We start from the raw sequence: 14,586 nt of genomic DNA, 5'->3' as shown, positions 1-14,586 counted from the left end.
CTTCTCTGATATTTGGAGTTCATTGGCTTTTTAGGTAAAAATATCTATCAGAGACATTTTTTTCAACATGCACAGGAGCACAAGTAACATTAACAAGAACAATGGAGTGGGGTTTCTCCATCATCAATGCTCACTGCCCATGACAGCATAAAACTGAGGCTTCCAAACCATTGTTTCCAGTATTGTTTTGGCAGTGCCAAGTGTTTAGGTATTCTGCAGACATCTCTGTTACTCACCGCTCCCTGGCTGCCTGGGAGACATCTGTCACAGAGCTTCCTGGAAAGAAAAGGACACATATTTTTCTAATTAACTCAGATTCCTTATCTAGTAGAAGGAGAGTCAAAGGTGGCCAAGCTGTGAAGTGCAGCAGCTTGTTAAGAAACCACACAAGCAAAATACTCCATGTGCTGCTCTCAGTTTTGCAGAGCTCTAAGCTGCCCCTCTGCCCTGCCTGCAGCACACTCTTCCCACACCTCTTCCCACAAGCACATCTCCCTACTCAACCCCACTTTTTGTGGCTCCTTTCCCCAGTCCCAGCAGGTTTTACTCCTAGAAGTGTGATGCCATGGCTGAACCACGGTGATTGTATGGGCTGAGGGAACTGAGGTTCAGAGAGAGCTGTGCAAGGTCTCAGCCTGGAGCTCTCCCAGGGGTTTGGGTAACCCAAAGCTCCTGGAAATCAGAGGGAAGTTGGGCAGAACTCCGAGGAGCTGGAGATGTGAGAATTCAAACTCAAGGTTCCAGCAGGGCTCCTTTTCAAAGCAAAGGCTGTCTCTGCAACTCCCATTACATTATGTCATGGGTTTTAATTAGACAATTACTTAACGAGGTATTCCTACCACACCCAGAGGGTAACAACTTTGGCTTAAGCACATGTAAACGTTCACTGGCCCGTGAGAATTCTCTGTTTGATAACAGAACTCTTGTTTTTTCCCTCATATGCTACAAACAAGTCAAGGATGTTAAATCCAGGAGAGTACTTCAGTAGTTTAATTTAAGAACTGCTCAGGTCTCTGCTGTTTAGACAGTCCCAGGAGTATTTCCTGCAGGAAGACTCCAGTTAAACAATCTCAAGCTGTGGATGTTAGGGATCACCCTCTGGACGTGGTACTGGCAGGGCTTGGCAAGGTACCACAGGAGCAGTGAGCCTGTGGTTCAGTCTGAGATCAGAGCTAATAAAAAACAAACCAAAATGAAATCCCCCACAAACGACTAAATGTAAAGCTTGGCAAGAACTACTAGCTATTAGAGAACTGGCTTTAAAAAGGAAATGAAAATGAAGTCCAATTGGGTTACAAATGAGGCTGTTAATCTCACTGGCATGTGCTGCTTCCTGGTGAACAGTTTAATGAGTTTAGGACTTTCAGTCATGGACATTCCAGCTAAATGCAGTCCAGCAGTGCTGTGTTTTCTAGCCTTAGAGATGTCTGACCTTTGGACTGAAGCCAGAGATGAGAAACTTCAGATCCAAATTATTTTGGAGAAGTTTAAGACATGGAAACAGGTTTCTAAGGAAAACGTACTTCTGGACTAGTCATTCCAGCAAAAGGCGTAAGAAGGAATATTTGATGTATTTGAAAACCCCAAGACCTTCCAGATGAATTAGTGTTATGACAATTTGTCTGTGAGAGAAGACCATCTCTCTGGTGCAGCTTCATAAAGAATCTAGGATTTGCTTATAAAATGGAGCTACTAGTTTAAGATCAACTGCTGCTGAGCTGGTTTCTATTTCTCAGATGCAAAGGGCTCCTCCATACCTTTAGAGACTCCTGGGTTCTCCTGGAGGTAGGAAAGGTCATCATCCTGCTCACTGGCTGATTGTTCAGGGATAGAGGTCTGCTTGTTGTGCTCAATGCTGAGCTCATCGTTCTCTACTTCGAGTTCTTTGTCCTCAGAACAAGATTTATCTTGTTCCTTGCAAGTGTCCACATCCACAGCCTGTGGAGCAGGCTCTGGGAGTTCAGCTGGGGGTTCTTCCTGCCCTCCCAGGGAGCCTCCTCCTGGAGCTTCTTCATCCCCAGCTCCAGCTTCCTCAGGAACAGCTGCATCCCAGTTCAGTCCATGGGCACTTCCCAGAGGAGGCTGTGCACCCTGGCAGAGCTGGCTGCCCTCCTGAAGGACATCAGTCTTACATCTCTTCCTCGGGGGTTCTTCATCACTGGCACACTGGGTGTCTCCTCCCAGCTGCTCCTCCTCTCCCAGACATTCCTGTCCCTTCCCAGGCTCCGAAGGCTCCTGGGGCACATCTGGGAGAGCAGGGTCTGTCCCTGGCTGCTCAGCATCCTCTGCTTTGTTCTTCAGACACACTGAGCGCAGCAGCCACGGCCTGGCAAACTCTATTGCCACCAGCCTGACAGTGTGACCTCCTACTTCTAGAACCTGCTGCATTTCAATGAGATCCTATAACAAACAAACAAAAAACCCCACAGCGAATTATCTCAGCTTTCACTGAAGAATGTCACTTTAACCCAGTGCCATGTGTCACTTTAATCCAGTGGCATGGAATTATTATGATTGAACTGGCAGCAAGGAAAGAGCAAGAGCTTAGCAGAATATTCAGTTTTGCACCCAGCTGCAGTGAAGTTGAAAAGATGTTTTACCCTTTAAAGCTTCCTGAAATTACAGCACAGGACATTTTTTTCAGCTTAAAATAAGTCAAATATATAACTGGGAAGGAGTACTTTGCTTCCAAAGGCTGATGTTGGCACCTCTAGGTTTCTGAAACAGTTAATTCCTACCTTTGATTAAGTGCTGCTTTAATTTTTGGCCTTCGTAACTTTGAAGCAAGATTGCTCTCAGGTGTGGTGTGTGATCTCCTGCCTAACATAAATAACTTTGTTCAATTTATAGCTGCTTCTGACAGCCTGGAAGCTCGTCCTGTTCAAGGGGAATACTAAGCATGCAAACATTAATGTATGGAAAGCAGCTGGCTGTAAACCTACCTGAATGTACTGCTCCAAGCTCCTGCTGCGTTCAGCTTCCACCTCTTCATAGCTGCAGAATCGTTTGCTCAGCTCAGCTTTGCAAATCCCAAAGTGGGAAGTGGCCTCTATGGCCTTTTGGATCTCCAGAACAGCCTCCACATCTCTGGGGTTGTACCCATAACGCTCTGTGCACTCATGGAGAAACTTATCCACCTCATGGTTTTCTTCCTGGACTTTTACCAGCCTGGTGAAAGTTTCAGGGAGGCAGGAGATCCCCACAGGCATGTGATCCAGCAGGGAAGGAACTGCAAAGCAAATAAACCATGGGAGTTTAAACTGTGAAGCAGCAGCTACTGTGCAACACACTGCAAGAAGACAAACAGATTAGAGGTGTCCTAAACCACTCCAATTAAAAACAGGGCTCAGTTTTCCATCTTCATTGCTGCAGTTCCCTTTTTTCTTTCTGCCTTACACATCTCTGAAAAGACCTGTAAAGAAGAGCAAAGTGGTTTACAAGGGCTCCCCCTCCCAGCAACGTGAATTATCGCTGGAAGGCAGAGAGCACTTACTGGTGTTCTCTCTAACACTGGGTCAGCCTAGCTCTGAGTTAATGAGGGAGTCCTCTCCTTTTTTCATAAAAAAGGTCAAGTGAGAATTCTTGAGGGCAAGGAAATGCTGCAGAGGACACTTTTTAATCAAAAAATCCACAGCAGAAAGCTGTTGGCCAGATACGGTTAGAACTACCACTTGACAATGCTTTAGACACTCAGTCCAACAAAGCATCTCTGTGTTCAGTGACAGATCAGCACTGCCCCAAACTGACCCCCTGTGCTGAGTACCCAGAAGCTGAAGCCATGGAACCTGGCTGATGAGGGGGCAGCTCTGGCACTGCTCTTCCTGCTCCCTTCCCGTTTACCCTCAGGCTGCTCCACATTTGCCTCTGGAACACTCAGGGCAGCTGCCAAGGGAAAATGGTATCAGCTGTAATGAGCAGTCAGCTCAGTACAGCTGGAGGGCATGAGAGGCAGCAGACACAGGAGAAAGAATTTGTTTTACTTCTGCCACAAGAGCAGTGGAAATGGGCAGGGGCAGCACTAGACCATTTCAGCTGAAGGGCTCAAGGCTCTGGATGCATTTACATTACAGCTGAAATTTAAATTACTGAGGTAAGAGGCCAGACATTGGACACCACTATTTTGGGTAATTGCATGAGACAACTTAAATGAGAATTTCCATTCAAGGAACTCTGAAAGATTTTCTCTTTACAGAAGGGAAAGCTTGGCTGTGGTATTTTATATTTAATTATTTATCATATAGTATTTTAAGTTGTTGAAGGGACTGAAAAACCTCCCGGAGAAGGGTAACAGAGCAGAGGACAGACTGCATTAACAGTTTAACACAACATGAAATAGAGGCAAGGCCTTGTTACCAACAAGAGGTAAGTCAGCCATCTGTTTTAAGTCAGGAAAGAAAGCCTTACATACTGGATGTGTAATGAAAACAGAATGTTCCTGTTAAGGGGCTTGGTTTAAATCAGTTCCTCAGCAGGTGAGGTCACCACCTCTCCTGCTCCAAGCCACTTGTGTGCACTTGAGACCAACAGAACTAACCTGGAGAGCTGAGCCTTCCTGGGATGGGAGTACATCTGAGCCTGACCTTCACCTGGCAGGAGTTGACCACGATGTTGTCACTGGGGCTCAGGTTGCGTGTGCTGACGATGCCAGGGGAGTAGTAGCCTCTCATCAGTAAATAATTGGTGTGAGAGGCTTGACGAGGTTTCACTTCGATTCTGCGTTTCCCTCCAGAGCTCTCCTCCAAGTCATCATCGTCGTCATCGTCATCCTCAAGTCCTTCTTTTCCCAAGCTACAGCAAACACAGGTGGTTGGGGTTTTATTTGTTTGTTGGGTTTTTTCCCAAGAGAAGAAAGTGGCTTCTTACACTGAGCAGAGCAAGGACATGGTGATCCTGCACTCTGCTTTAGCCATGGACAGCTGGGGCAATGTCCACACCAGGCTGATTTAAAGCACTGAGAACAAGAACTACAGAAAAGGAAATAAACTAAAGCTCCCTGGGAAAGGAAACTCTCTCTTTTTTTGCAAATGTGTTGAAATGAACCCAAAATATCTCAGCTTCCAGTGCTGAAGCTCTCTGGTTCAGCAGACACTTCATCTTGAGGGAACATCTGTTAGACACTGAGAGCATGAGGGATATTGCAGTATAGGGCAGACAGTGTTTATTTTTAAGGGTGAAAAGGAGGAGAGAGAGTTACAGACCAAAGATTTCAGTTACTTTAAAAAACAATAATTAAAAAACCACCAAAAAAACAAACTGCAGACATCCTCTACGTAAAGAAAAGAATAGTAGCAGCCAGGATGAATTTCCCAGAAACAAACTTAGTCAAACCAACACTATTTATTTCCGGGACATGACAAGAGCCACTATGGATAAAGCTGAAGGCTCTGAACAACCTGGTCTAACTCTGAAGTTGCCTCTGTTTTAAGCAGGTTATGGCAGCAACAATGGAAGGTTCCTTCCAACCTTTTCTAAGATGAGTTAGACCTTAAGTACTTTCTTTTAAAAGATATTTAAACCCAAAAATAAATACACCATTTAGAAAAAGCACTGAGTACACAACTCAAGATGCCCCTACTCAGCAGTGGGACCAGTCCAGGGCTCAGTGTATTTTTGTTAATGCCCTGGGTGATAAAATGGCTCATTCAGTGTACACTGGATCACCCAACTGGGGACACTGCAAGTGTGTGAGAAGCTGGGATTTGCATTCAGAACATCTCCAGCACACTGGAGAGTCAGCCTGGAAAAGAGCAGGGAGCAATTCCCTATGACAAATGCATGTTATTTATATTACAGTACTCTGCATCTGTCCCTCCACACCAAGAGGAAACAATTTACCAGATTAAGGAAAAGAAGCTTGTTAGAGTGAGTCACAAGAATCCTAAGCTGTACATGGACCCCTGCACTGGGGGGGCTTGGCTGCTGTTTTTTGGCAAGGCATCAGCATCCTGGGATGCATCAGCAGGTGCTCCACCTATATAACAGGATGGAATTGGCACATAACTGCCAGCAAGAGCATGGCATTTGTTTTTTGACACCACAGTTCAGTGCAGAAGAAAATAATGAGAAAGACAAAGCTCTGGATAACATGAATAAAGTGAAGGAACTGAAGCTGCTCATTTTAAAGAACAGCATGTAATGGGAGACAGACTACAATAACAATCCTCTAATAGGCATTAAGCTGCTCTACAGAGAAAGAGAACAAAGTATTTTCTATGTGTATATACAATAGGAAGCAGCAGGTTAAATTACTGAGATTTCAGCTGCACTTTTAAGAAAGCACATAATGACTATAAGGATAAGGGCTCACAGGCTCACACTGCCTGGGGACAATTTCAGTTTATGCCATTACTGCAGGCTTACAGAAAAATTAAATCCAAGAGGAGACAGTGCACAGAAGCACTGCTGTGGTGAGAGGTTTCACTGATAAAGCTGAAACCTCGTTACCAGCCCCTCTCACTCTGTGACACGGCAAGGCACAATGTTGATGAAAATGCTCCTGTAGCACCCAGCTCCTTTCCATGTCAGCTCTGATGGCACTGAAGTGCCAAGCAATTGAAATGTCACATGTGGAGACAAATGCAGCCCAGGGCTATAATGACAGGCACTAACTAAAGTGCCATTAAGTCTTCAGAGCACCTCCTCAGAAATCAAAATCTAAACAATAGCACAGTAAAAATGCCACTGTGCAGTGCAGGAAACGCTAATTCCTGTCCAATTTCATCCAAGTTACCCCCAAAGTGTATTTCCTAATAGAAATTACAGCATTTACCTTTTTATCACTTCATTTTCCACCATAGAGCTGTCCACCACGATGATCTGCTCTGGGATTTTCACATTCACAGCCACCAGTCCCAGGGAGAACAGGGAAAGCATGGCCACACACTGGCCACCAGGGCCATCCATGGGAAATGCCACCATGCCTTCTGATGATGCATTTTCTTCATCTTTAAATGAGAAGTTGTGTGGCTGGTCTGATTTCTCAGCATCCTTGAGCTTCTCCAGGAACTGGAAGGACTCTGTACAAATGGTGCTGGGGAATCGCCATGTAAAAACTCTGCACAAAAACCACAAAGAAACATAAATCCTTCAAAATCTGCTCTTCCTGAGAATGAGTTTTAGACTTATGGTAGCACAAAGGAGTCTAAGAGTTGAAGTTTCATGCTAGAGCTGGTGACCAAGTACCTTCCACAGCTGCTTTCACAGTCCTTTTACTATTTCCAGAACATTAGGTGTTCATGCACTGAGTAAAGGTCAGGTAGCATTTAGCAAATAAAAAGCAAAGGTATGAAAAAAAACCAGGAAGCAATGGAGTGCTGCAGAAATCTTCCCACCACACCTGGAGCTGTGATGCTGCCTCTCCTCCCCTCACCATGTGTCTCTAAAGTCCTGCCCAGCACACCTGGCTCTACTCCCTCCCTGCCCTGACTGCTCCCCACTTAAGGACCGACAGACAGATGTCACCTTCACCGTGAAGGTTCTTTGCTCTGGACACTTCTCATGTGTTGTCACCTCCACTCCACGCTTGGATAGATTTTTTCTCTTGTGCTCTAAGGCCAGCAGTGCCCTCTGTGGCACCCACCTGTAGTAGCTCTGGGACAGATGGTAGGACATTGGCACGAAGGGCAGCGCGCGGCTCTTCTTGGGCCCCAGCGTGTGGTTCACCCTGCGCCGGTTCACCAGGCCTCGCTTCTGGCACTCCAGGAAAGCCTTCACCAGGATGTCATCCCTGTACTCCTGGTACAGCCGGAATGTCTGCAACACACCCTGCCTGGTGAGAGCACTGCCACACTCACCTGCTGCAGCTCACACTCACTGGCTGCACGGGGAGCCACTAGCCAGGATGGAAATGATCCATATAAATTCACTTAACTGCTCCTCTCTTCCTTTTATGGCCTTGCAGGCTTCTCACAGTAAATGCCAATTAAATTAACTAAATACTACAGAACACTTGATATTCAAAATGGGATCAGGCTCCCACTGGAATTATAGATGTGAAAAATGCTCCTCTGCCACACATTTTGGGAGATTCTTCCCTCATTTCAGCGGGAACATGTGGTTCTGTGAGCTTGGATTTCCAGGCTCAGCTCTTGCTTGTGAGCTGTTAAACTCCCTTTGAACTGCTGACCTTATTTAAGCACTTGACTGATCTCTTTTTGTAGTCCCCAACGCTGAAGGAGAAGCCCCCAACAGCAGTGTCAGCTGGGTTGTAAGGTTGTTTTTGTGCTATCTCCTCCAGAACGTTCCAGCTGCTCAAGTGGGAACTGAATCATGGTACAGTTTGACCCATTGGAAGTGATGTGGAGCTTATTTCATATGGTTTTGGGGGGTTGCTGCAACCTCACATCCTCACATCTTGCAATCTCATCCTCAGAGAGAAAAAAACAAACTGAACATCTTCCTAGAATATCTAATTTCCTAACAGCAATCAAGAATACTCCCCACAGAACGGATACAAATTCCAGTTTCTGGGTTTCTTTTCTCCAATTGGGAAAAGAAATGTACCAAGGGAGGGAGGAGAAATTTTAGGGATGTGTGACCACATGTGGACGTGGCACTTGGGGACAGGCCTCAGTGGTGGCCTTGGCAGTACCGGGCTGACGGTTAAAGGTCTTTTCCAACCTAAACAATTCCATGATTCTATGAGCAGTAAAGTTTGGTCCAGACACTGTACCTGAAATGACTGGCAAGATTCCATCTGGTTATCTGAGAGTGCCAGTGTGCTCTGAATCAGATTCTGCAGCACCAGAAAATGAATATCATAAATACTGAAAGGAAAAAGAAAAAAAAAAGAAGAGAAAAACATTCATTCCTGGTGATTTTTGAACATGAAGTACCTATTAAAGCAGCACAAAAATCTTCAAACTCAACCACCTGCTCCTGAAATAGAATCATAAAGGCACGACATCCTACAGCTGAGGAGCATTCATGTAAAGGAACCTGTTACATTTCCCCTGACTTTCCACCCTGAATTTTTGCATCAGTCCAGATAATTTGACACAAAACCAAGTTCTCTCTGATAACATCTCCTCCTCTTAAGATACAGCACCCACACAGAAAACATACACTGTTGTCCAGTGGTAACAGAGTATCATTTTGAGGTCATTGCTATTGTTACTTTATCCACCAAATCCATGTCAGAGGTCCCTACAGTCTTGTTAAAAGTATTTTTCTGTTAATAAATTGATACAGTGCAACTATCAGATGAAAACACTGAATTAGGACACTCTTTGTATGACTTCCAAAGATGTGAGGGGCTGATGTGGCCTGGGAGTCCTAATGAGGAAAATGATGCTACTGCTACTCACCTGCTCAGATTATCCTCTTTTGTGCCTTGATTTGTGTCTTCTCCAATTGCCAGCACTCGGAATCTAGTTAAGGGAAGGGAAAGAAGGACACTGGAACCAGATTTTCTCTGATTTGCTGTGATTTTCTATCAGCCATGAAGCCCAGAGGCTGATGAGCACGACTGCTAATGAGGCAAATGCTGGACCAGCCCAGGGGACTGTCTGCTCCAGCAGCCCCCAGCACAAGGGTCAGTCAGTAAAGAACTGTCCAGATCAATCTCCACTAAAATATCTGTTGGCAAGGGGATAAAACAATGGACAGGAGACAGTCCAGCACTGAAAGGATTTGTCATTTTATTGAGGTTTTGGACTTGCAGTTACCATCAGCAGCACTTTTGCTGTAATGCACAGCTCTTCCCAAAAGAAGAAAAATTACAAAGGTGCTAAATTTATTATCATAAAATGGTCTGAGACACAATTTTTCCACACTGCTCTTCGAGTGTTATTCATCATGAAAAAGTTTAACGATCTGGAGCTGGAGAATGCTGTACAAGGCTGAGTGCTCTTCCTTATCAATAGTGTTAGCAGCACTGAGGTGATTCAGCTGAGCAACCAGCTACAAATTGTGATAGAAAAGGGGGCCAGTTAACCTGGAAAATTCTAAATTTTTATTGCAATGAAATGTTACACCTGAGTAGCAACATCTCTAACAGCAAAGTTGAGGATATGACAATTTAGGAAAATTTGATATTGTGAATTTCTGGTTTGAAAATCTTATTCAGCAATAAGAATGATTTCAAATCAGCAAACTAGTCTAACAACTGAAAATCCCTTCCATGTATTTAGGAAGTGTGGATATGAGAGAAACACTGCTTGCAAACTTCTTTTGATACAGAGTACAAGAAGAGAGGCTGTAAATCATGCCCAGTAGAGATCTGCTGAGAATTGCTGTCCCCTCACTGCCTCAGCCCATGTGCGCTGCCAAAAGCACCATAATTAAAATACCTGGAAAAGAGTTCCTCCAAAGTGTCAGGAATCTCCAGTTTGGGATTCCCCAGGGTTGAACTGAATTTCTCTTTCAGTCTCTCCACAAACTCTTTAAACTCCTTTGCACAAACCTTAGAAAAGAGGAGACAGAAATGTCATTAACCTCAATTTCTTAGAGTGGGAAAAAACCCTCTGCTTTTAAAGTGTTCTTAGAAATTCTTGTAGAAAGAGCTGGGTTTGAATGATGAAGTCAGAAGCAGCCCAGGGAAGGCAGGGAAAAGCTCATGCCGTTTGTGTTTGCTGATTCAGTGAACAGTTGCAGGTTCCATCTGTAACAACTCACAGCTACAAGCCAAGCACCATGAACATATGTTCTGAGACAATTTCCTGAATTAACAGCAAGATCTCTTGCTAGAGCTATGCTTAAGCTTCTGCTCAGGCCCTTCAGGCTTTTCTATGCTCTCCATTAAGTCTATTTGCACAATCATGGCTTGGAGAACACCTATTACATGACAGGAATGTTCTCTGGAAACAAGTTTTTATTTGCTTCCAAAGACAGACTTTGGGATGGAGACACATTTATTTATTTCAGTGATGGCTCATCAGTGAGCTATTCCCTCTGCTTTTAAGCAACATGAATCCAACAACAGAACTGATGGGCTTTTCTGACAATGGTATGAATTGTCATTCCTGGATAAAAATGATCTTGCTGTGACACTGTCACAGTTCTGAAAAAATTCTGAAATTCAAAATGGAATTGTTTGCATTGAAAGTGTAAACAACTTTTCAATTTGAAATTATGGTTCATTTGAAATTATGATTTCATTTAAATGAAAAAAAAAAGGGATAAAATCTTTTGGCTGCTCAAAGCAAGTCTTATAAAATTTGCCTGTGTTTCTGCGCTCATCCACAGAAGCTAAGATGACATTTCAACACACAACTGGAATAAAAAATCAGAAATTACAGAGCCAAAATGTTTTCTTGCTCAGATAACAATAAGGCTGAAAGGATAAAAGAAGAATCAGAGACAGAGATGTTTAGTCACGGCTGTTTATAAACAAGCACATTGAAAACACAATGGCTGTTGCACAGGAGGCTGTTTATGTGCCTTTGGAAAGCTGCCCTGTGTCCACTCTGCTCCCAAACCAGCAATGATGCTGCATTTTTTACAGTGATGCTGTTTTTAAAATAGCTGAGGGTTCAAGAGAGAGAAAAAGGATGAAATCACAGTAATTCAAACAGCGCAAGTACTCAGTAATCCAAACAGAGTAAAGTACTCTATGAACTCTTGGAATACTTTCCTCCTACCTGTGGATCTTCATAATTATTTTCTCTATTCATGAAATCATCGATGAGGGCTTTATCTTGGTAAACCTCAGCAAGGCAAACTCTGCAACAGATACAATTGAAGGTGCTGCTCAGAGCTGAAATTTAGCTCAATGCAGATCTGACAGCAGCAGGGGGCAAATGAGAGGAAATTTATGTCACATCAAGCAAGAGAAAGACATAGGAGGACCATGTCCCTTCAGGAGAATTTAGCCTATTTCTAGAACACAGAAAACTTCTTACTTATAATTGAGATAGGTCTGTGGGTTCCTGACGATGTATCGGGCTCTCCGTCCCACGGAATGGGAGGTTTTATCCAGGGACTCCTCGAAGCTGGAGTGCATGAGGTCCCTCACCACCTGCCAGGGCACAAAGGGCCCTTTCACCTGGGGGAGCAACAGAAACAGCTGCAGCTGAAGCTCCCTGTGCTGTGCCCACAGTGGTGAGGGCAGGACAAGGTGTGTGCAGCACCTTGGCGTTGAGCACGTGGCTGGCAATCCTGCACAGCATCAGCAGGCTGTCCTCCTGCACTGTCCAGGTCACCCGCAGCCGCGTCATCCTCAGCAGGGCACTCTGGTCAGCCTTGTCGTGGTAGCGCAGCCGCTTGCTTTTCTCTACACAATCCTCTTCTGACAGAGCCAGGGGGGAAAACAAAGGAGACATTGACCTCAGCACTGTGTATTCTGATTAACTTCTATAACAGACTCAGCACCAGTTCAGGTTTGTAAGAATGAGAGACAAGAGCAGGGAAGGAAGTTGCAGTCCAGAAAGCGAAATGCACTAATTCCTCTCCCAGGCAGGAGAAAACAAGCACTTTAATTGGCAAACTGACAACCTAGAGCATCATTCCACGAGGAATCTTTATGCCAGCTATCAAGAGCTGATGGTGAATTGCAGGGAGCTGCTCTGGCACAGACACCATGAGGATCCCTACAGCTTGCAGAGCCCAGCATGCAGCTGTGCCTCACACACAGCTCATGGGCACTGCGTGCTGCTGCTGCCCCACACCCCCTTTTCCAAAGCAGCTTCCAGCAGGCCTAGGCATAGTGAAGAATGCTGCTTGTTCCTGTTTCTTACCTTTCTTTTTCTTCTTTGTTTTCTTTCCAACATCTTTCCTAAGCCTCTTCCTCTTCTGGCTTTTTCCACCCCTCACTCGTTTTGTTCGATCCTGGGTTGGTTCTTTAGTTATTTCAATACATTCCCCTTTGTGGGTAAGTGTTTCTGATCCTACCTTTGCTTCTCCCAAAATATTAATTTTGTTACCTGAAATGACACATATTTACAGCAGTGGAGCTTTAAAGCAATGACAATCTACAATGTTAAAGTATAAAGACCAAATGACGAATGCCTTCTCAAAATTGCTTTGTTAGTCCTGTCATCTCATGCCCCTTCTCAGCAGCTCACAGAATAAATTTCCATATTAATGAGGAATCATCAAGTAATTAAGTCTAGTTTACAGTGCACAAACACAAGGGAACAGAGCTGAGGTTTTACATTCAACCTGTAGCATTTTCTCCTCCTTAGCTCAAACATTAGGCTGGATAACAGTGATACAAAACATTGGTCCCTCTGGACTTTCTGTAAACTGCACATCAGATATTACAAAGGATACAAATGATTGTTCTATAAGAAGTTATTTACACATCTATTTTACAGCCCCAGAAGCATCCTAGATCATTGTAAGGAGACAGGACCAACCCATGTCATCAATACTAGATAAAAAATTATTGTTCCATATAGCCAGTAATAGGGAATGAAATCATTTATCTGTTTTACTGCCCCAGAAGCATCCCAGATTACTGGAAGGAGACAAGAACAGAGCTGTGGCACAGTCTCAGGCCTCACCTGCAGTGCTGAGTGGCAGGGGGTGTTTGGTTAGGAATGTTTGGAGTCTCGCTGTCAGTCCATTTTCAGAACCTGTATTTTCCTGAGACAACACAGCTTTAAAAAAGGTGACATGCAAAAGGAGTGCACTGGTTTTAACAACAATCTAATTTATAATCTTTGAGTAGTGTCAGAAATAAATTTTCAGTTTAAAGGAAAAGATCTCTGGCTACAATGAAGAACTCATTTGTCTTATTACTACCACACATTAGAATGGCTCCAGAGATTTTCTTAAATCACACTGGAATGACCACTCGATTGTGAAGGTTAGAAAGCTCCTCAAGTTCAAAAGCAGTAATTACTGGAAAAGAAATGCTCAATTCTTTCATTGCTACAGAGGCTGAGCCGAATTTGCTGTAAAACAGTGTTTTTTCAATGCATTTTACATTCCAAAGGAACTTCTAAAAAGCACAAAACCAAAATACAGATACAACCACTGAGAAAATGCTTCCTATAGCACATTCTGCCCATCCTAAATATGAGCCTGAACCAACTGCAATGTATTGGGAGTTTTGCCATTCTCTGCAAAACCCATTTCTCTTGTGTGGAGCTCACTGGGGGCACAAGTTGCTCACAGACATGGAGGAGGAAAGCAGAGACTGAAGAACTGCTGGAGGTTGTGTTAGTGCTCAACAGTGAGGTCACTGAACAGCAGACAAAATTAAGAGAGAAATGATCCTGCCTGAGGGAAATAAATTAGCAACTCTAATTCTACACACACTAATAGGCTCTGATTTGACCATTGCTTAGAGGAGGGTGATTACAAGCAGTTCTGTCAAAGTCCTGTTCAATGCCTGGTAATGGTGATAAAACAAAGGAAATGTATGGAATTCTTAGGGAGGAAAAGCAACACTGTGCAGCTGTAAAAATCTATGTTTGGCCACAACCTGAAAGCACTCTCAGATTGTATTTCCACCTTAAAAAGCATAGAGTAGAACTCTCATAGGTTAAAATAAAGGCAACAAGAATGATTAAAGACAGGACAGTTCCATGCTGGGAATGGTAGATGTCAGTCTTAAGAAAAGGAGAGGATAGTAAGAAACATGAGAGATGTTTATAAAAATCAAGTGAAACAGCAAGAATAATGGAGAATTTATTTTTCACA

General features: G+C 43.9%; 1 protein-coding gene across 3 annotated transcripts in view; it reads right to left on the bottom strand.

The window, feature by feature from the left end:
- Positions 1 to 14,586, bottom strand: part of GTF3C1 (general transcription factor IIIC subunit 1) — a 37,434-nt gene that overhangs the window by 2,326 nt on the left and 20,522 nt on the right. For all 3 annotated transcript variants that reach the window (XM_085074930.1, XM_085074931.1, XM_085074932.1), the window contains 14 exons: positions 13,443 to 13,524; positions 12,675 to 12,860; positions 12,069 to 12,226; positions 11,841 to 11,983; positions 11,580 to 11,661; positions 10,290 to 10,402; positions 9,306 to 9,368; positions 8,672 to 8,765; positions 7,580 to 7,752; positions 6,770 to 7,054; positions 4,535 to 4,788; positions 2,943 to 3,229; positions 1,758 to 2,400; positions 237 to 276 (listed from right to left, as the gene is read on the bottom strand). In XM_085074930.1, coding sequence (XP_084931056.1) covers positions 237 to 276; positions 1,758 to 2,400; positions 2,943 to 3,229; positions 4,535 to 4,788; positions 6,770 to 7,054; positions 7,580 to 7,752; positions 8,672 to 8,765; positions 9,306 to 9,368; positions 10,290 to 10,402; positions 11,580 to 11,661; positions 11,841 to 11,983; positions 12,069 to 12,226; positions 12,675 to 12,860; positions 13,443 to 13,524 — 2,603 coding nt within the window. The remainder of the gene's footprint in view (positions 1 to 236; positions 277 to 1,757; positions 2,401 to 2,942; positions 3,230 to 4,534; positions 4,789 to 6,769; positions 7,055 to 7,579; positions 7,753 to 8,671; positions 8,766 to 9,305; positions 9,369 to 10,289; positions 10,403 to 11,579; positions 11,662 to 11,840; positions 11,984 to 12,068; positions 12,227 to 12,674; positions 12,861 to 13,442; positions 13,525 to 14,586) is intronic.

This window comes from Lichenostomus cassidix, chromosome 14, assembly GCF_008360975.1.
Source record: "Lichenostomus cassidix isolate B80296 chromosome 14, HeHo_3.0, whole genome shotgun sequence".
NCBI classification, from domain to species: Eukaryota; Metazoa; Chordata; class Aves; order Passeriformes; family Meliphagidae; genus Lichenostomus; species Lichenostomus cassidix.
This window is presented reverse-complemented; position numbering and strand designations above follow the sequence as displayed.